Source organism: Ranitomeya imitator, chromosome 2 (assembly GCF_032444005.1).
Source record: "Ranitomeya imitator isolate aRanImi1 chromosome 2, aRanImi1.pri, whole genome shotgun sequence".
NCBI classification, from domain to species: Eukaryota; Metazoa; Chordata; class Amphibia; order Anura; family Dendrobatidae; genus Ranitomeya; species Ranitomeya imitator.
This window is the reverse complement of record NC_091283.1, coordinates 392,409,685-392,431,937: the sequence shown is the minus strand read 5'-3', so window position 1 is coordinate 392,431,937 and position 22,253 is coordinate 392,409,685. Positions and strand designations below refer to the sequence as shown.

The following is a 22,253-nucleotide window of genomic DNA, read 5'->3' as shown; positions in this document are numbered from 1 at the left end:
GGGAACACAATACGGGGATTTTTCTACGAGATACACTTTTCTTGGCAAGGAAGTTGCTAGCTCTGCGGTGGATGGGGAACTCACCCCCCTCCGTTAGGTCCTGGATTGAACTGGTAAATGCAGTTGTCCCCTATGAGCGCACTCTTTATCAAAATAGGGGCTGCCCGTATAAGTTCAGCAAAATTTGGGATAGATGGAACGCCTCTCATCTCACTCTGTGAGCTGACTAATTGGGAGAAATGTGGTTTACCTGGTCCATTGATCTGCAAATATTGCGCAATGGGAAAGGAACAAAATAAATAATATATTCAACTTTGGTTAAGTGGTAGCTTAGTAGTTCTGGAGGTTTAGTTTGGTTGTAGTTTAAGAACCCTATGTTCTGACTGTGTTATAATTTAGCACATATGTTTTCTATATGTGAAATGATTGGCATATGTATGTTCTGTATTTTTCAATCCCTGTAATGTAACCACGCAGATTAACGACAAGGACAAATATGTATGCTGTAATTTTATTCTATGTTTAATAAATAAACGAATTAAAAAAAAAAAAAAAAATACCCATCTCCCTCGCTGCTTCCTCTCGTCGCTGCAGCTTCTCCTGTATGAGCGGTCACGTGGTGCCGCCCATTACAGTGATGAATATGCGGCTCCACCCCTATGGGAGGCAGTACCATTAACAAACACCTAAATTAAGAGCATAGCCCAAGACCTGGTCCATATCTGTTCCCGGAAGGGACTGCCGAAAGAGATCCTGATGGACCAAGGGACTCAGTTGATGTTGAAAGAAATGAGAGAGTTGTGCAAAGCCTTGCAAATCACACAACTCTGGACCTCAGTGTACTACCCAGAGACAAACAATCTTGTGAAAAGGTTTAATAAAACCTTGAAGACCATGCTAAAGAAGGTTATACAGAAGGACAACCCAGGCTGGTACTGTCTACTGCCGTATCTGCTATTCATCAGAGAAGCTTCCCATGCCTCCCCATGATTTTCCCCGTTTGAGTTGTTGTATGGTTGACACCCCCGTGAACTCCTGAATATAGCGAAGGAGACTTGGGATGCAGAGGCTACACCCTACAGGAGCGTAACAGAGCATGAGGCTCAAATGCATGAATGGATTGCTAATGTGATGCCCATTGTGAGAGCATCTCTTCCAGGTGCAAGAGACCCAGTCAAAGGTGTACAATCGATTGGCAAGGGCGAGACATTTCAGCCCTGGGGATCAGGTACTAGTGTTGGTACCCATAGTGGAGAGTTAATTTCTGGCTAAGTGGTACTATAAAGTCCAACAACCAGGGAGAAGGAAGCCCTATTAAGTGTATCACTTCAACCTGATCAAGCCAGGTTTTTTTTTTCACAGACAGCACTTGGACAAATATTACAGTAGTGTGAACATAGCCTGACAATACTTGTTGCAATAAAGCGTATTGTAACACTAGCTGTTGATCAACAATAAATTGAAATCATTGGAAAAATGTTGTTCCTCACCTCTGCTCCACATGCATAGATCCACATCACATATGGGGCAGGAGCCGACAGGCAGGGGCTGAGAAAGCCTTACTGCAGTCTATGGAGTGGATGTGATAAGACACATATCACAGGGGGTAGCTCTATAGGGGACTAACCCTTACCTCTCCTGCACGGGATATACAACAGTACAAGCTGGGAGCAAAGAGGGAGGTAAGGGTTGACCCTCACGTACAATGGTGAGGAGACTTCAGAGTAGATGGTGGGGCAGAAGAGCAGTTTGGGGAGCACATAGAATATCCCATCTGCAGGTTGTATGTAGTGGAGGTGAGGGGGCACTTCACTGTTGGACCCTGTATTTAGAAGGAATACTCAGCCCCAGTGTTTTATCTCCTATCAGCTGCCAGGAAGATCCAGGGAGATGCATCTCCTACTAATAAGCTGCTCTCCCTGAGCATAAACTGCAGTCCCACAACTTTCATTTCATATTGTGAAAGGAGGCAACGCAGGTGCTGTGACCTCCTTAGGACAGCAGACACAGGATGCTGCCTCCCAGGTGGCATCTGGGCTCCACTTAGAAGCTACTCGCCCATTATCTGCAGCAGATGGGTGTTGCAATCCTGCTTCCCTCCTCCTGTCCTGACCGCTCTGCCTCCTGCATAGGTTTCACCAGCTCTGCAAGCCAGGAACTGATCAGCCCTGCATCCACCAACGAGAAGATGGGGAGAGGCTACAGCTGCAATGATGATTCTGAGAAAGATCAGTTCTTCTCCAGCTGTCGAGCTGAGTGTCAGCGGGCCGTACAGGATCAGTCAGGCGGCCGGATGTGGCCCGCGGGCCGCAGTTTGCCCAGGCCTACTCTACACTGTGGAATCCCTTCAGATATTTGTATACAGCTATTAAGTCTCCTCTTAGTCTTCTTTTTTTTCAAGTTCCATTAACCATCCCTTGTATGACATACTTTGCAGTCCGCTTGCCATCCTTGTAGCTCTTCTCTGAACTTGCTCCAATTTTTCAATGTCTGTTTTAAAATGTGGTGCCCAGAACTGGACACAGTATTACAGATGCGTCATGACCAAAAAGGAGTAGAGGGGGATAATTACTTCACATGATCTTGACCCTATGCTTATCTTAATACATCCTCTTTGCCTTTTTTGCTGCATCACACTGTTGACTCATGTGCACTCTGTGATCTATTAGTATTCTCAATATATCATAGACTGCATATTAGTCAAAAGTCAGACTGCAAAGGGAGTTAGTGGATAATATTCCGCGCTGCCGACAGAATGGAGATGTATATTCCAGTATGGCGCAGTAAGGTGGTGGTTTATTTCATCGCGTTTTGAAGTATATAACTTCTTCAGGAAAAACCACAAGGATCCGCTGCAGCTGATTTTCTACATTATATGCGTCTTTAACAGATTGAACAGGTGAGTTTAATCTGAGGGCTAAACTAACTATTTCTCGGATAAGACCCTATTTGCGCTGATTTCTCCTACAGTTTATTGGTTATCAGGAGTCAAAAGTATGATGCAGCAGCAAAAAAGGCAAACACGGTTCTAGGACGTATTAAGAGAAGCAGGGGGGCGTGGCCTAGCAGGAGATGTGAGAGGACGCTTGCCGGACCTCTCCCGCTGCCCGAACGGAGACTTAGGAGATTCTAAAGGCGCCGCCGAACGCCAAACACCGGAGGAGCAGCTCCTGAGTAACCGGGGAGCAGGGAGAGTAAACCGCACGCTGCAGGAGCCGGTAAATGACGCGCAAAAGGCAGAAAGAAGCCGGGGTGGCGGGCTGCACGCGCTCCCAAGATGGCGCCGACAGCGCAGCGGAGGAGGCGGCAAAGGCAGGCGCTGCTTACCAGAAGCGGCTAGAAATATTAGCAAAGCTGGAGCAGTTCGCCAGAACAGAGGAGGCAGGACGGATGATGCAAGGAGCTGAAGGAGAGGTGACAGGAGGAGCGGTGGACTCAGTGGAGCAGACGGGTGAGCAGGCTGGGGCACAGAGGGAGGTGGTGGAGAGTGAATCCTGCATGGCACCCACCATAACACCAGCCATAAGCAATGCTCCAATGGATAAAGTGGCTGGGCTGGCCCTGGATTGTGCAGCACAGCTGGGAACTGTATGTACTGATGAAGCTGCGGAGCCGACCCTGAGGGACATTTTCTCTGCTATACTGTCTTGCAAGACTGCACTAACAACGCTAACTGCTCAGGTAGATGGCCTGAAGGGGGAGGTTTCCTCGTTCCGCTCAGCTATGCACAAAATGGAGGGGAGAGTTGAATTGTTGGAGGAACGTGTAGGGGGAGTGGAGGACCAAATTGCCGAAATGGCTAAAAGGGAGAAAAAATATGTCCAACGTATTTCAGAGTTGGAGCTTAAAACTGATCTGGAGAACCGCTCACGTAGAAATAACTTGAGAATTATCGGTGTGCCTGAAAAGGCAGAAGGAAACAACCCCACTGAATTTATGGAGACATGGCTGAAAACTAAGGTGGGAGGAGATAGTCTCACTAAATTATTTGCGGTTGAAAGAGCGCACCGGGTGCCGTCCAGACCTTTGCCCCCTGGATCCCCTCCAAGGACCTTTCTGGCTAAAATCCTGAACTATAGGGACCGATATATTCTGCTGAGAAAGGCCAGGAATATGGAGGAATTAACCATCGATGGCAACCGAGTATCTATTTATCCTGACTATTCCACAATTGTGCAGAGGCTTAGGATGAAGTTTGGAGAGGCTAAAAGACGTTTGCGTGAACTGGGCCTAGCTTATTCTATGCTGTATCCGGCAAAACTACGTGTGGTGGCTATGGACAAGGTCCACTTTTTTCAGAGCCCTGAGGAAGTGTCGCATTGGTTGGAAGCGAAGCGTATTGGAGCGGAAAAGAACCGCTGAGGAGGACCAGGAGTGATTTTCTGACTAAAGTGTTCATTTGGCAGAATTAACTGAGTTACCGGTTCATTGTGACAGAATACTGGAGAAATTTGTTTTGAAGGACTAGTGCGCTATGATTGTGTTCGGCGGCGCAACTGTTTTTACATTATGTTTCAGATGGGCGGGGGGAGGGGAACGACTGATGGATAGCGGGAAATTTATTGTGGGTGAGTGTCAGCTTTTAAGTCACTGGTAGGAGTGTGTTAGTACGTTCCCTTTTTCTCATATAGAGAGGGAGTAGGAGTTTTGCGAGGAGGGAGGTTATTGAGGGAGGGAGAGGTAAGGTTTGGGTTATTTTGCAATAGTGAGGGATTGGGGGGAGGTTTGGGGTGGGCGGGGTCAGTTCAGGGGAGGGAAGAAGATCAAAGGATGGGAGAAGAGCATTTTCATTGTTTGGCACTATGATGGGAGATAAAGTTAAAATCTTGAGCTGGAACAGAGGTCTATCGAACAATACAAAGCGTACGGCGATTTTGCAATATATTTTGAAACAGAGGCCCTCGCTGAGTTGCCTTCAGGAAACCCATTTAGTTAAAGAAAAAGTGGATATACTGCATAAAAGATGGGTGAGGAAGGCGTATCACACGACATTCTCGGCCTACGCTAGAGGGGTGTCAATTCTTGTGCACACGAGCGTACCGTTTGAGGAGGTGGAGGTGGTGATAGATAGTGATGGACAATATGTATTCCTAGTGTGTAAAATATTTGCTAAATTGCTATGTGTAGTGTCGGTATATATTCCTCCACCGTACTCGGGGAAAAAATTGCAGGAAATCCTAAATATAGCCGGTAGATGGGGAGGAGTTCCTTTGCTTATAATAGGAGATGTCAATAACATTATCAATGATCACTGGGATAAGGGTCAGCACGCACCGCTAAGGGCGGAAGGGAATGAGACAGCGTTTGGCAGTTATTTGAAAGAAGTGGCATGGAGGGATCTGTGGAGAGTCCGTAACATTGACACATACTGTTTTTCCTGCTATTCGGCGACATACGGCTCGTTGTCTCGTATCGATTTGGCCCTAGGTAATGAAGGAATGGATGGGCTGGTGGAGGAGGTGGAATATATGACTAGGGTAATCTCGGACCATAGTCCGCTGGTGGTAACACTGCAAATTGAAAACCAGGGGGAGATAGCTAAACGGGGGTGGAAAATTAACCCTTTCTGGTTGCAAATCCTCGATACGGGAAAGATAGGGGAGGAGCTGGAGGAGTTCTTCCAAATTAATAACGGTAGTGCAGCGAAATACGTGGTGTGGGACACCATGAAGGCATATCTGAGGGGGATATTATTTAGAGAGATATCTAGACACAAGACACGAACGAGGGAATCGGATAAAGCGATAATGGAAGAATTAAGGGTGGCGGAAGCTGCATTGAATGCTCTGCGCTCACAGGACACCATAAAGCGTATGAAGATGGCTCAGGAGGAGGTGAATAAGTTACACTTACGTAGAGCAGAAAGGACAAGAAATTTCCAAAGAGAGGCATTTTATGCGGAGGGAGAGAGGGTGGGTCATCTGCTGTCGGTGGTGGCATCTGCACAGAGGGACTCGGCATACGTACATACCTTAGAATTGGAGAATGGTAGTATTGTCACACAGGGGGCCTAAATTGTGAAAGGATTTAAGTGATTTTACAGCAAATTATATTCATCACGATTGGAACAGGGGGAAGAAGATATTGATAGGTTTCTAGAGGAGGCAGAATTGCCTAGAATAGAGACAGAGGATAGAGATTGGTTGGATAGGCCGCTTACGGTGGAGGAATTGGAGGGTGCCTTGAGATCCATGGCGGGAGGGAAGGCGCCGGGGGCGGACGGCATTCCTGTTGAACTTTATGGTGTCCTTGCTGAAGAGCTGCTGGCTCAGTTGTTGGGGGTCTTTGAGGAGTCGCTGGAGAGGGGTATATTGCCTAATTCCATGCGGGAGGCCATTATTGTGGTCATCCCCAAACCAGACAAAAACCCACGGTTACCGGAGTCATATAGACCAATATCACTCCTAACAACAGATGTCAAGATTCTGGCTAAGGCCCTGGCGAACAGGCTGACCCGGGTGATAGAAAAAGTGGTTCATTCGGACCAATCAGGCTTTATGCCTAATAAATCAACTGCCATTAACTTGAGAAGGCTATTTCTCAATATGCAAATACCGGCTAATAATGCTGGTAGGAGAGTGGTGGTTTCCCTCGATGCACATAAGGCCTTTGATAGTATAGAATGGCAATACCTGTGGTCGGTGCTGAGTCGTTGTGGGTTTGGGCCAGTCTTTATGTCATGGGTGAGAGACTCCTATACTCCTCTCCGGTGGCCAAAATCAAGGTGAACAATGCGATGTCAGACAGCTTTCAGCTCTTTAGAGGCACTAGGCAGGGGTGCCCGTTGTCCCCGCTGCTGTTTGCTTTGGCGGTGGAGCCACTGGCAGCGGCTATCAGAAGGTCTCAAATGGTGAAAGGATTTTTATATGGGAAGATGGAGGAAAAAATTGCCTTGTATGCAGATGACATATTGCTTTTTCTTGAGAGCTCTGGGGAACCATTGAGGAACGTAATAGCACTAATCGAGAGATTTGGGCAAATTTCAGGGTTAGTCATCAATTGGGACAAATCAAGCGTTTTGCAGGTAGATAGAGAAGTGGATCGTACGAGGGAGGTGGAAGAAGGTACAAAATTAAGGGTGGTCACACAATTTAAATATTTGGGGATTCAGGTAGCTCTTCCCTTAACCAGATTTGAGGAACTTAATCTCGAGCCTTTAGTAACTAAGATACGCACCAAGATCTCAGTTTGGAGTAAGCTAAATTTGTCGGTGGTAGGAAGAGTAAATCTCCTCAAGATGGTGGTGATGCCTCAGATCTTGTATATTCTACATAATTCTCCGGTATGGATCCCAATGAGAACATTCCGTAGGTTGAGATCGTTATTCGGAGAGTTGGTGTGGGGAAGGAAGAGCCCAAGGATTAGGCAGGAGACTCTGCAGAGACCCAAAGATGAGGGGGGGCTTGCATTACCCAACCCATGGCTGTACTTTCTGTCTGCACAGAGCCAACATCTTAGGGGATGGGGGAAAGGGTTAGAGGAAGAACTGGGTCATAGTAGTCTGGTGCATATCAGCGGGGTGTGGCCCTTGAGTTTGGGTCTGGAATCAGGACTCTTTAAAAAATTGGGGATTGGTTGTCCCACCATGAATTTAATTCATAGAGTATGGCAGATGCTGAAGCGAATTAGGGGAGTTGGGGGATTCACGGAATTCTCACCTATCTGGGATAACTCATCTCTTCAAGAATTTAACCATATGGAAGGAATGGGAGAATGGACAGAAAAAGGCATTAGGTTGTTGGGACAACTGATTCACAATGGGAGCCTTAAGTCTTACGATGCGCTTCAGCAGGAGTTTCAGTTTCCGGGGTTAAAATGGTATCAATATAGGAGAGTTCAGCACGCTTTTCAGGCACAGAGGAGGAGGGGGCCCATGGTGATTCAGAAGGATCTTATGTTAGACTGTATACTAAATAATAATGGAACAAAGGGGGCTATATCGGAAGTTTATGGGGATTTACTGCACACATTCTTGGCGGATTACCCGATTAAGGCTAGAGAGAAATGGGAGGCTGAACTGGGGGAAATAGACGATGAAATATGGGAGTCTATTCTGGAATACATGCCCAAATTGTCGATGAGTGAGCCTGGGAGACTGTCGCAACTGTATGTGGTAAATAGGGCCTATAGGACACCCGACTTGTTGTTCAAAGCAGGAGTGAGATCTGATTCTGAGTGCCCTAGGTGCACTCAGACTGAGGCGGGTATGCTTCACATGTTGTGGTTGTGCCCCAGGCTCTTTTCGTATTGGGTAGCAGTGATGAACCAAATTGGGGTGCTTTATGGATGTGCGGTTCCCAGGGATCCAGTGGTTTGTATACTTGGGTATGTGGAGGAATTGTCGGCCGACGAAACTGCCAAAATGGCAATAGCTAGATTGCTCTTCGTTGCAAGGAAAGTGATTGCGAGATACTGGATTAGGGAGGAACCTCCAACCAGACGAGAATTTGTCGCACAAGCGAATCATATTGTCCAGCTCGAAAAAAGCATTTATATCAAGAGGAATAAGATGAGTTTTTTTCAAAAGCTATGGCAGCCATGGCTAAACGGGAATAATTGAGGGGTTGTGGAAAACAATGTTAATAATACAATATGTCTGTAATAAAGAAGATCTTCTCGTGGAGGGGGGGAAAGTTGGGGTTGGTTATCAGAGGGAGGGAGGGGGGGGGGAAGGGGTATATTTTCTTGTTAAAATAAAACACAAATGCAACTTGTTGTATAAATAGATAACATTTATTATGCTCAATAAAAATTTATCTGACTAAAAAAAAAAAAGAGAAGCAGAGTCCAGATCACATCTAGAAGACGTCTAAAGTATATAAAGTACAGAAGACGTCTGAACGTCTAGAAGATGGCCTTTTTCAATGCCAGATAGTTGTTTCTGGTATATTAGGTTGCAATTTGGGTTTCAAGAAGCTCGAGCCACCTTCCAGAGAGCCATGGACCGAATCCTATCTCCCCATAAGACGAACGCTGCAGCTTACCTGGATGACATCATGATTTTAAGCTAGGATTCGTGATGCCATCTATGCATAGTCCAGGCTATATGTAATGATTTAAGGAAGATAGGGTTTTCCATCAACCAGAAATGTGCCATAGGTATGGAAGAAGCCAAGTACTTAGGCTATGTCATATAGAGGGGCGAGATCAAACCACAAGTGAATAAGGTTGACGCAATCCAAATTTGGCCACAGCCGCTACAAAAGAAGCAGGCCATAATGTTTCTGATCATCATGGGCTACTACCGTTGGTTCATTCCTAATTTCTCCATGATAACGGCACCTCTGACAGACCTCCTTAAGGGTACAAAGTCGGCTATGGCCAAGAGGAGACAGCAGTCTAGGAACTGAAGTTATCCCTGTGTTAGCAGTCTGTGTAAGTGGCTGTGGACTTCTCCAAGGAGTTTGTGCTCCAGATGATTGCATCAGATGTTGGATTAGGTGCAGTCTTGTCTCAGTTAGTGAACAGTGAAGAACACCCGATAATGTACGCGAGTCGAAAACTGTCATCCTGCGAGAAGAACTACTCCATCGTTGATAAGAAGTGTTTGGCCATAATTTGGGCGTTGGACACTTTAAGATACTACCTATTAGGCAGGAAGCTCAGGTTAGTGTCAGACCATGCCTCGATGAGGTGTATATGAGAGAACAAGGAGAGCAATGCCCGAGTGACCAGGTGGTTCTTAGCTCTTTAGGATTTTAGGAATAGGCCCAGAAAACTAAATGGCAATGCTGTGTCAAAAGTTCACTGTACAATGGTAGAAAGTGCCAAGCCCCCAGACATTGGGAAAAGGTGAGGGTATGTAAGATGGTTGCCGAACATATCATTGACGGGAGATATGCATTACAGAAGTGGTTGTCCACACTGATGTAAGCTTAGAAGCAAGCTCCAGCATGTATGGTGCTGAGTGTGTTAATAGGGCGTGCAAAGGGCTCACACTTCCCTTCCCCCGGGCATTTTTTTGAGGCAAATAAAGGGATTCCAGCTGTATCATTCTTGCACAATGTATGGAGGTAAGAAGGCCTCCAGTGTGATGTCTCCAGACTAAATTGGTATACAGGATGTTATCCAGCCTGAGTGTCCTAGACTATCTCTGTTTGGACCGTTTGTTTTGCCTTCACTGAAAGGCCATTTATTTCCTTTCCTTGTGGCATGGTTTATGGAGTCTTAATAAATCAGCCTGGACATTTTACTTAAACCGATTTCTATGTCTACCTCAAACACAATGAGTGAATAGAAACTTTACAGTTCTATCAACTGCACAGTGAAGAAGCACTCATATGACACACAGATCTCAGATGAAGATTCAAAAGGAACATTGAGGTCCTTCTGGCTTCGGATACAGTGTGGGTCCATTTTTAGAAAACAAAAAGTTGTGCATGATGTGCTTACTTTATAGTTATTCAAACGGAGATGAATAAAAAAATTCAACCATTTTTAGTCACAGTATTTATCGATCACAATAATTTGTTTGCTGTATTCTATAGGTTGTTACGATTACACAAAGTATGTCATGTTTATTATAATTGTTTTATGTCTTTATTTTACCTTATAATGTACTGACATATAGAGATATCTGTATAGATCAGTATATATGTGCCAGTACATGTCAAAAGAATGTTATTGAGGTTTTTAGGCTGGGAAAATTATCTTGTGAGTAGCAGTGAAGGCTGCGGCTGGGAATATGGCTGTCTTACATATCAGAGGTTACTGACACAAAAGCTTCATAATATGTTCAGAGACATCCATTGTGCACAGTGACCTCTGCAGCAGCTTAAAAACATGTTCTGGATGCAGTGGAGAAACATTAGCACAAAATACTGTATACAAAAAAAAAAAAAACCTGAAAAGTCACAACTTTTTGAGGAACTTTTTGGCTTTTACACTCCTGTCTAAGGAAGGTCTGCCAAAGTGGGTGGAGCATGAACGGGACTTGCCGGTGCCCACCAAATTCACTGCTAGGGGAATAACTTACACCCATCAGAAATGTTGCTTCAATCTATCCTTGACTTAGGTACCATTTTTGGCGAGGCGCAAGGAAGCGCTTACCACTGAGAAGAAATAGCGTGTGCACGTCTGAATGAATTCAGCATTACTTAACTCCAACTTCATTAACGACTGGTGTGTTTGGTGCCAATTTTGAAGAGATTGTCTCAAGACTTACTTTTTTTTTGTTTTACTATGGGCCTATAAACTAAACAGGCAGGTATTTGCTAACATAGGCAATTACCTGTACTCAGCGCTGCGTCAGAGTGGTCACCGACCGCTCCTGCCAGTGATTCAGCTGCTCCACATCAGTGAGCACCTTTTCTTCTTCTTCTTTGCTGCTCTGTTGACAAGGCATGACTTTCAATCTCATGGTGAATGATAGTTTAATTGCGGGAAGCAAGCTGTCAAGTCAGCAGGACAAAGGCAGTCATGACCCATCTCAACATAGAACAGTGGAAGAAAAGCTGAATCACCAGGAAGAGCAATCTGTGTCAGTAGAGATCGTCAGGAGGTACAAAAGGTAGGTAGGAAGTGACTACCTGTGTGGTGGATCTTAGCACACTGTAAAAATGTAAAGAGAATAGTCCTGGGTAAATCCATAAAGAATCAGCCCCTGTATCCACAGCAAAAGTTTTATGTGAACACATCCGAAAAAAACTCAAACGTCTAAAGTTATTCTACAAGCCAGTGACTGGATTATAAACTGTTACTTCTCTGCATTTAGTGGTCACTACTCACCTGTGTGGTTATCTGTAGGAATCTCCTCTTTACACCGCTCATCACCCCTCACATATGTCTTTTTAGTATTAATATGGAGCTGGTCTATACCCTGAAAGAAATATTGTAAAGTCACAGACAGACGAAGATGTTTGAGAAGATCCAGACAACATATACAGTGCCTTGCGAAAGTATTCGGCTCCCTGGAACTTTTCAACCTTTTGCCACATATCATGCTTCAAACATAAAGATACCAAATGTAAATTTTTGGTGAAAAATCAACAAGTGGAACACGATTGTGAAGTTGAATGAAATTTATTGGTTATTTAAAATTTTTGTGGAAAATCAAAAACTGAAAAGTGGGAAGTTCAATATTATTCGGCCCCTTTAACTTAATACTTTGTTGCGCCACCTTTTGCTGCAATTACAGTTGCAAGTCGCTTGGGGTATGTCTCTATCAGTTTTGTACATCGAGAGACTAAAATTCTTGCCCATTCTTCCTTGGCAAACAGCTTGAGCTCATTGAGGTTTGATGGAGATCGTTTGTGAACAGCAGTTTTCAGCTCTTTCCACAGATTCTTGATTCGATTGAAGTCTGGACTTTGACTTGGCCATTCTAACACCTGGATACGTTTATTTGTGAACCATTCCATTGTAGAGTTTGCTTTATGTTTGGGATCATTGTCTTGTTGGAAGACAAATCTCCATCCCAGTCCCAAGTCTTTTTCAGACTCCAACAGGTTTTCTTCAAGAATGGTCCTGTATTTGGCTCCATCCATCTTCCCATCAATTTTAACCATCTTCCATGTCCCTGCTGAAGAAAAGCCGGCCCAAACCATGATGCTGCCACCACGTTTGACAGTGGGGATGGTTTGTTCAGGGTGATGAGCGGTGTTGCCTTTACGCCAAACATATCGTTTGGCATTGTTGCCACAAAGTTCGATTTTGGTTTCATCTGACCAGAGCACCTTCTTCCACATGTTTGGTGCGTCTCCCAGGTGGCTTGTTGTAGACTTTAAACAACACTTTTTATAGATATCTTTGAGAAATGGCTTTCTTCTTGCCCCTCTTCCATAAAGGCCAGATTTATGCAGTGTACGACTGTTGTCCTATGGACAGACTGTCGCACCTCAGCTGTAGATCTCTGCAGTTCATCCAGAGTGAACATGGGCCTCTTGGCTGCATCTCCGATCAGTCTTCTCCTTGTTTGAGAGTAAAGTTTAGAGGGACAGCCGGGTCTTGGTAGATTTGCAGTGGTATGATACTCCTTCCATTTCAATATGATCGCTTGCACAGTGCTCCTTGGGATGTTTAAAGTTTTGGAAATCATTTTGTATCTTATTTATTCTCTGAACTGAAACACCCTGCATGTCTATTGCTCCAGTTCCTGACAGCAAGCAGCCAGAATGGTATCTGAGTCATTCTATCTTCAGCATTGAATTCTGCCTGTTTCTAGATTTGTTCGCCATCTTAGTAAGCAATTACTTTTGTTTATAGATATTTAACTCACTTCTGCTTGTCCTCATGCAGAGAGACCATGTAACTGTTTTCAAAGTGGATTATGATCCATGTAGACGTGGACATTTGTTTATCTGTTCACTACATTTATTGTGTCCTGCTGTCTCAACTGAGTTAAATTGATTGCTAACGAGAGGGGGAAAAAAAAAAGTGAGATCTAAAAGCTAGCCTTCTATAAATGTAGACATACTTTGGGGATGCATTCGTGCAGGGGTGCATTTGTGCACTATTATTCGTGTACAATTATTCAAAGTACATTTTCTAAGTACTGGCAGTTATAACATGGCAGTTAGACAGGGCAGGAGACCGGTAAGACAATCTAAATCTAATCCCTGCTCATTTGGAACAGAACAAATACTCACCATATGTATTTGTATAATCTATATCCTGGCTACTGCACTCTCTCACATTCACCGCCCTTGCATAAACTCTTTACACTCCATCCATATCGGCCCCTCTGTCCTTGCCTCTCCCATGTATAGCACTCATGCTCTGTTCACATTGCTTAACAGCGCAGATCCATTCAGTCCCACCATCCAACACAAGAGACGCTCTCACAAATCACTTAACCATCTGCTCACTCTTTCTATCCTCCTTCTCCTAGTCGCTGGAGACATCTCTCCCAACCCCGGCCCCCCATGTTATAGCCAGTCAAACCTCCCAACTGCTACACTCAGAAACCCCTCTAACCTTATTAATATTCCCTGCATGCCTTCTCTCTCTTTCAATTGTGCCCTTTGGAATTCTCGCTCGGTGTGTAATAGACTCTCCTTCATCCATGACTTCTTCCTTTCTAATTTTCTTAATCTCCTGGCTCTTACTGAAACCTGGATCCAGCAGTCAGACACCACCGCTGCTGCTGCTGCTCTTTCATATGGTGGACTACACTTTTCTCATACCCCAAGATCGGACAACAGAGCAGGTGAAGGCGTTGATCTGCTCCTTTCACCCAAATGTACCTTCCAAGTTATCCACCAAGTAGCCTCACTTGTCTTCCCTTCCTTTGAGGTCTATGCTCTCAGACTCTACATCCCCTTCTCCATGCAAGTGGCGGTGGTGTATCGTCCTCCCGGCCCCTCTTATCAGTTCTTGGATCACTTTCCCACCTGGCTTCCACACTTTCTCTCCTGTGACACCCCCACCCTCATCATGGGTGATTTCAACATCCCCATTGCTTCTCCCCTCTCCACATCTGCTTCTCACCTTTTATCTCTAACCTCCTCTTTCGGCCTCTCGCAGCCTCTCGCAGCATACTAACTCTCCAACGCATGAAGATGGAAACTCCCTCGACTTGGTCTTCTCCCGTCCTTGCTCAGTGGATGATTTCACAAACTCCCCTCTCCCGCTTTCTGACCACAACCTTCTTTCATTCTCTATCAAGAACACCCAGAAACTTATGAAGAACTTGCAGTCCTCATTGGCCCCAATCTCCTCCATTTCATGTCCTGATTCTGCTCTGAAGCATTACAATGAAACCCTGCAAAGTGCCCTGGATGAAGCTGCACCTCCTATACATAGAACAACTCGGCACAGACGGCGACAACCGTGGCACACGTTGCAAACACTTTTCCGGCAGCGGTGCTCCAGGTGCGCCGAACGTCTGTGGAGAAAATCTAATCTACCCGAAGATTTCATCCATTATCAGTTCATGCTAAAAACACAACTCTGCCCTTCACCATTCCAAACAAACCTATTTCAACACCATCATCACCTCGCTGTCCAATATCCCTAAACGTCTCTTTGACACTTTCCAGTCCCTACTCAACCCAAGAGTACAGACCCCAACCACGGATCTCCGCGCTGACGATCTGGCCAATTACTTCAAAGAAAAAATTGACCACATTCGACAGGAAATTATTTCCCAATCCCTTTCATACCATGCACTGTCCTCCCTCCCCCACTGCATCTAGTTCACTCTCTGACTTTGAACCAGTTACAGAAGAAGTAATCAGGCTCCTTGCATCTTCTTGCCCAACCTCTTGCACCAGTGACCCCATTCCGGCACATCTCCTCCAGTCCCTTTCCCCGGCTGTCACCTCTCACCTAACAAAAATATTCAACCTCTCTTCCGGTATTTTTCCCTCCTCATTTAAGCATGCCATCATACATCCATTACTTAAAAACCATCCCTCTATCAAAACTATTCTTCCCTTCATCTCTAAACTCCTCGAACGCCTGGTCCACTCCCATCTTACCCGCTATCTCTCAGATAACTATCTTCTCGACCCTCTTCAATCTGGTTTCCGCTCTTTACACTCTACTGAAACTGCCCTCACTAAAGTCTCTAATGACCTACTAACAGCTAAATCTAATGGTCACTACTCCATGCTAATTCTCTTGGATCTCTCCGCAGCATTCAACACTGTGGATCATCAGCTCCTCCTCACTATGCTCTGCTCCATCGGCCTCAAGGACACTGTTCTCTCCTGATTCTCCTCCTATCTCTCTCTGACCGCTCCTTCACTGTATCTTTTTCTGGTTCCTCCTCCTCTCACCTTCCCTTTACTGTAGGGGTTCCTCAAGGATCAGTCCTAGGCCCCCTCCTCTTCTCTTTGTATACTGCCCCTATTGGACAATTAGTAGATTTGGTTTCCAGTACCATCTCTATGCTGACGATACCCAATTATACACTTCTTCTCCTGATATCACGCTGACGTTTTTAGAAAACACCAGTGATTGTCTTACCGCTGTCTCTAACATCATGTCCTCACTCTATCTGAAACTGAACCTGTCAAAAACTGAACTCCTCGTGTTCTCTCCCTCTACTAACCTACCTTTGCCTGACAATGCCATCTCCGTGGGCAGTTCCACCATTACTCTAAAGCAACATGCCCGCTGCCTTGGGGTCATACTTGATTACGAGCTTTCATTCACCCCCCACATCCCATCACTGGCTCGCTCTTCTTATCTGCATCTCAAAAACATTTCTAGAATTCGCCCTTTTCTTACTTTCGACTCTGCAAAAACTCTTACTGTTTCACTTATTCATTCTCGTCTGGGCTATTGTAACTCTCTACTTATCGGCCTCCCTCTTACCAAACTCTCCCCGCTCCAATCTGTCTTGAATGCTGCTGCCAGGATCATATTCCTCACCAACAGTTACACCCATGCCTCTACCTTATGCCAGTCATTACACTGGCTACCCATCCACTCCAGAATCCAGTACAAAACTACTACCCTCATCCACAAAGCACTCCATGGCTCAGCACCACCCTACATCTCCTCTCTGGTCTCAGTCTACCACCCTACCCGTGCCCTCCGCTCTACTAATGACCTGAGGTTAGTATCCTCAATAATCAGAACCTCCCACTCCCGTCTCCAAGATTTTACACGTGCTGCGCCGATTCTTTGGAATGCACTACCCAGGTTAATACAATTAATCCCCAATCCCCACAGTTTTAAGCGTGCCCTAAAAACTAATTTGTTCAGATTGGCCTACCGCCTCAACGCATTAACCTAACTATCCCTGTGTGGCCCATTAAAAAAAAACAAACAAACCATAATCAGGTTCCTCGCATCATGTTCTCATACACTTTATGCAGTTATTAGCCCTCTGTGTCTGTACTGCTACATACTTAGGCAGTTAACTGGTTCATGCAGCTTTACATGAACACCCGAGCCTTACACTATGGCTGGTCCGAATAACTAAAGCAATTGTTACCATCCACCTCTCTTGTCTCCCCCTTTTCCTCATAGTTTGTAAGCTTGCGAGCAGGGCCCTCATTCCTCCTGGTATCTATTTTGAACTGTGATTTCTGTTATGCTGTAATGTCTATTGTCTGTACAAGTCCCCTCTATAATTCCACGCTGCGGAATATGTTGGCGCTATAGAAATAAAATTATTATTACTATTATTATCCAAATCCGGCTTTAAACTTCTCCACAACAGAATCACGGACCTGCCTGTTGTGTTCCTTGGTCTTCATGATGCTCTCTGTGCTTCAAACAGAACCCTGAGACTATCACAGAGCAGATGCATTTATACAGAGACTTAATTACACACAGGTGGATTATATTTATCATCATTAGGCATTTAGGACAACATTGGATCATTCAGAGATCCACAATGAACTTCTGGAGTGACTTTGCTGCATCGAAAGTAAAGGGGCTGAATAATATTGCACGCCCCACTTTTCAGCTTTTGAATTTCCACAAAAATTTAAAATAACCTATAAATTTCGTTCAACTTCACAATTGTGTTCCACTTGTTGTTGATTCTTCACCAAAAATTAACATTTGGTATCTTTATGTTTGAAGCATGATATGTAGGAAAAAGTTGAAAAGTTCCAGGGAGCCGAAGACTTTCACAAGGCACTGTAAAATAAATGTCTATGAACAGCTTTATCCGGTCATCTCCACCAAGTATAAAACATACAGTGAATGGCCACATTACTAGAGACACCCATCTAGTAACACATAGGATCTTCTTTGCCCTTCAGAACCTCAGCAATTACCGTATATACTCGAGTATAAGCCGAGATTTTCAGCCCAAATTTTTGGGCTGAAAGTGCCCCTCTCGGCTTATACTCGAGTCAAGGTGGGCGGCAGGGTGAGGGGGTGAGGGCGCTAAGGCATACTTACCTGCTTCCAGCAATCCTGGCGCTGTCCCTGCCGTCTCACGGTCTTCTGTGCTGCAGCTCTTCCCCATAGGGGTGGAGCCGCCTATTCATTTCTCTAATCAGCGGTGCCGGTGACCGCTGATAGAGGAAGAAGCTGCGGCACCGAAGAAAGCTGTCCGGGGGAAGGAGCCGGACGCCGGGACCAGGTAAGTATGTCATAGTTACCTGTCCCCGTTCCAGCCGCCGGGCGGCGCTCCATCTTCCCAGCGCCGCTCCATCTTCCCGGCGTCGCTCCGCTCTGACTGTTCAGGTCAGAGGGCGCGATGACGCATATAGTGTGCGCGGCGCCCTCTGCCTGATCAGTCAGTGCACAGAGACGCCGGGACCGGACGCTGGGAGCTGCAAGCAAGAGAGGTGAGTATGGCTTTTTTTTTTTAATTGCAGCGGCAGCAGCGGCACAGATTTATGTGGAGCATCTATGGAGAAATATGAACGGTGCAGAGCACTATATGGCACAGCTATGGGGCAAGAATGAACGGTGCAGAGCACTCTATGGCACAGCTATGGGGCAGTATGAACGGTTCAGAGCACTATATGGCACAGCTATGGGGCAGTATGAACGGTGCAGAGCACTATATGGCACAGCTATGGGGCAGTATGAACGGTGCAGAGCACTATATGGCACAGCTATGGGGAAATATGAACGCTGCAGAGCACTATATGGCACAGCTATGGGGAAATATGAACGGTGCAGAGCACTATATGGCACAGCTATGGGGAAATAATGAACGGTGCAGAGCACTATATGGCACAGCTATGGGGAAATAATGAACGGTGCAGAGCACTATATAGCACAGCTATGGGGCAATAATGAACGGTGCAGAGCACTATATGGCACAGCTATGGGGAAATATGAACGGTGCAGAGCACTATATGGCACAGCTATGGGGAAATAATGAACGGTGCAGAGCACTATATGGCACAGCTATGGGGAAATAATGAACGGTGCAGAGCACTATATGGCACAGCTATGGGGAAATAATGAACGGTGCTTAGCACTATATAGCACAGCTATGGGGCAATAATGAACGGTGCAGAGCACTATATGGCACAGCTATGGGGAAATATGAACGGTGCAGAGCACTATATGGCACAGCTATGGGGAAATATGAACGGTGCAGAGCACTATATGGCACAGCTATGGGGAAATAATGAACGGTGCAGAGCACTATATAGCACAGCTATGGGGCAATAATGAACGGTGCAGAGCACTATATGGCACAGCTATGGGGAAATATGAACGGTGCAGAGCACTATATGGCACAGCTATGGGGAAATAATGAACGGTGCAGAGCACTATATAGCACAGCTATGGGGCAATAATGAATGGTGCAGAGCACTATATGGCACAGCTATGGGGAAATAATGAACGGTGCAGAGCACTATATGGCACAGCTATGGGGAAATAATGATCTATTTTTATTTTTGAAATTCACCGGTAAATGCTGCATTTCCACCCTAGGCTTATACTCGAGTCAATAAGTTTTCCCAGTTTTTTGTGGCAAAATTAGGGGGGTCGGCTTATACTCGGGTCGGCTTATACTCGAGTATATACGGTAATAGTGTCATAGATTGCACAAGGTGCTGAGATTGTTCCCCAGGAAAATTGGCCCATGTCACCAAGATAGGTTCTTGTTGGTGCTGCAAATTAGATGAAGGGGCTGATACGCTCTGAACAACCAATTCTACCTCGTCCCAGAGATGCTTTTCAGGGTTAAGATCTGAGGAATGTTAAGCTGAGAAACAAGGAAAACTCACTGTCATATTCCAGGTGTAAAGGAATGGAAGATCCTGGTACATCCTGAAGATAACTTATCTGTGTCATAAAGGTATATTTGTGGTGCTGCAGGATATATTTATTACAAGACTCTGATGAAAAGTGCAGTAACTACATGGTTAATGCTATGGTTAATTATTTACTGTTATGTGATTGTTATGGACTGTAGGCAGCTGGGCAGGAGATGGTTACAGAGGGGCAGCCCTGCAGCTGGGCAGGAGAGAGTTAGAGGGTCAGCCCTGCAGCCGAGTATGGGAGAGTTACAGAGGGTCAGCCCTGCAGCTGGGTAGGGGAGAGTTACAGAGGGTCAGCCCTACAGCTGGGCAGGGGAGAGCTACAGAGGGTCAGCCCTGCAGCTGGGCAGGGGAGAGTTGCAGAGGGTCAGCCCTGCAGCTGAGTATGGGAGAGTTACAGAGGGTCAGCCCTGGAGCTAGCCAGGGCAGAGTTACAGAGGGTCAGCCCTGCAGCTGAGCATGGGAGAGTTACAGAGGGTCAGCCCTGCAGCTGGGCAGGATAGAGTTACAGAGCGTTTCAGCCCTGCAGCTGGGCGGGGGAGAGTTACAGAGGGTCAGCCCTGCAGCTGGGCGGGGAGAGTTATAGAGGGTCAGCCCTGCAGCTGGGCATGGAAGAGTTACAGAGGGTCAGCCCTGCAGCTGGGCAGGAGAGAGTTACAGAGGGTCAGCGCAGCAGCTGGGCAGGAGAGAGTTACAGAGGGTCAGCCCTGCAGCTGGGCAGGGGAGAGCTACAGAGGGTCAGCCCTGCAGCTGGGTAGGGGAGAGTTACAGAGGGTCAGCCCTGCAGCTGAGTATTGGAGAGTTACAGAGGGTCAGCCCTGCAGCTGGGCAGGGGAGTGTTACAGAGGGTCAGCCCTGCAGCTGATCATGGGAGAGTTACAGAGGGTCAGCCCTGCAGCTGGGCAGGGGAGAGTTACAGAGGGTCAGCCCTGCAGCTGGGCAGTTGAGAGTTACAGAGGGTCAGCCTTGCAGCTGAGCATGGGAGAGTTTCAGAGGATGGGCAGATGAACGTTACAGAGGGTCAGCCCTGCAGATGTGCAGAGGAGCGTTACATTGGAGATGTTTTTAGGTGGTTCACTGTATATACAATTGACTGTAGTTGTAGCTCACATTTCCTATATGAAGGGCTCTATAGTGAGGTTGTGCTATTGCTCATTGTTGGCACTTGAGGCATGATATTAGGTGTGCGGTCCAAGCATGACAGTTGCATAGAAATACATGCTGTCAATCTTAGGTTGTGAGAGCTGCCGACCTGTCCGAGCATTGTGATGCAATCCCCATCCGAGTTATACGGCCATCTGAGTCTTCCCTTATACTTGTGGTTAACCCCTTCATGACCCAGCCTATTTTGACCTTAATGACCTGGCCGTTTTTTGCAATTCTGACCAGTGTCCCTTTATGAGGTAATAACTCAGGAACGCTTCAACGGATCCTAACGGTTCTGAGATTTTTTTTTCGTGACATATTGGGCTTCATGTTAGTGGTAAATTTAGGTCAATAATTTTTGCGTTTGTGAAAAAAATGGAAATTTGGCTAAAATTTTGAAAATTTTGCAATTTTCAAATTTTTAATTTTTATTCTGTTAAACCAGAGAGTTATGTGACAGAAAATAGTTAATAAATAACATTTCCCACATGTCTACTTTACATCAGCACAATTTTGGAAACAACATTTTTTTTGCTAGGAAGTTATAAGGGTTAAAATTTGACCAGCGATTTCTCATTTTTACAATGAAATTTACAAGGGACCACCTCACATTTGAAGTCAGTTTGAGGAGTCTGTATGGCTGAAAATACCCAAAAGTGACACCATTCTAAAAACTGCACCACCCAAGGTACTCAAAACCACATTTAAGAAGTTTATTAACCAACATTTTTTTTTCCCAAGGGTAAAAAGAGAAACTGGACCCCAAACATTATTGTACAATTTGTCCTGAGTACGCCGATACCTCATATGTGGGGGGGGGGGGACCACTGTCTGGGCGCACGACAGGGCTCTGAAGGGAAGGAGCGCCATATGACTTTTTCAATGAAAAATTGGCTCCAATCTTTAGCGGACACCATGTCGGGTTTGGAGAGCCCCTGTGTGCCTAAACATTGGAGCTTCCCCACAAGTGACCCCATTTTGGAAAGTAGACCCCCAAAGGAGCTTATCTAGATGCACAGTGAGCGCTTTGAACCCCCAGGTGCTTCACAAAATGATCCGTAAAAATGAAAAAGTACTTTTTTTTCACAAAAAAATTGTTTTAGCCTCAATTTTTTCATTTTCACATGGGCAACAGGATAAAATGGATCCTAAAATGTGTTGGACAAGTTCTCCTGAGTACACAGATACCTCATATGTGGTCACAAACCACTGTTTGTGCACACGGCAAGGCTCGGAAGGGAAGGAGCGCCATTTGACTTTTGAATGAAAAATTAGCTCCAATCGTTAGCGGACACCATGTCGGGTTTGGAGAGCCCCTGTGTGCCTAAACATTGGAGCTCCCCCACATGTGACCCCATTTTTGAAACTAGACCCCCCAAGGAACTTATCTAGATGCATAGTGAACACTTTGAACCCCCAGGTGCTTCACAAATTGATCCAAAAAAATGAAAAGGTACTTTTTTTTTTTCACAA

General features: G+C 45.6%; 1 protein-coding gene across 1 annotated transcript in view; it reads right to left on the bottom strand.

The window, feature by feature from the left end:
- LOC138667022 (gastrula zinc finger protein XlCGF57.1-like) overlaps window positions 1-22,253 on the bottom strand; it is a 100,300-nt gene that overhangs the window by 44,621 nt on the left and 33,426 nt on the right. Inside the window, exon 6 of the mRNA XM_069755265.1 lies at window positions 11,728-11,818. Within this exon, the coding sequence (XP_069611366.1) occupies window positions 11,728-11,818 (91 nt within the window). The remainder of the gene's footprint in view (window positions 1-11,727; window positions 11,819-22,253) is intronic.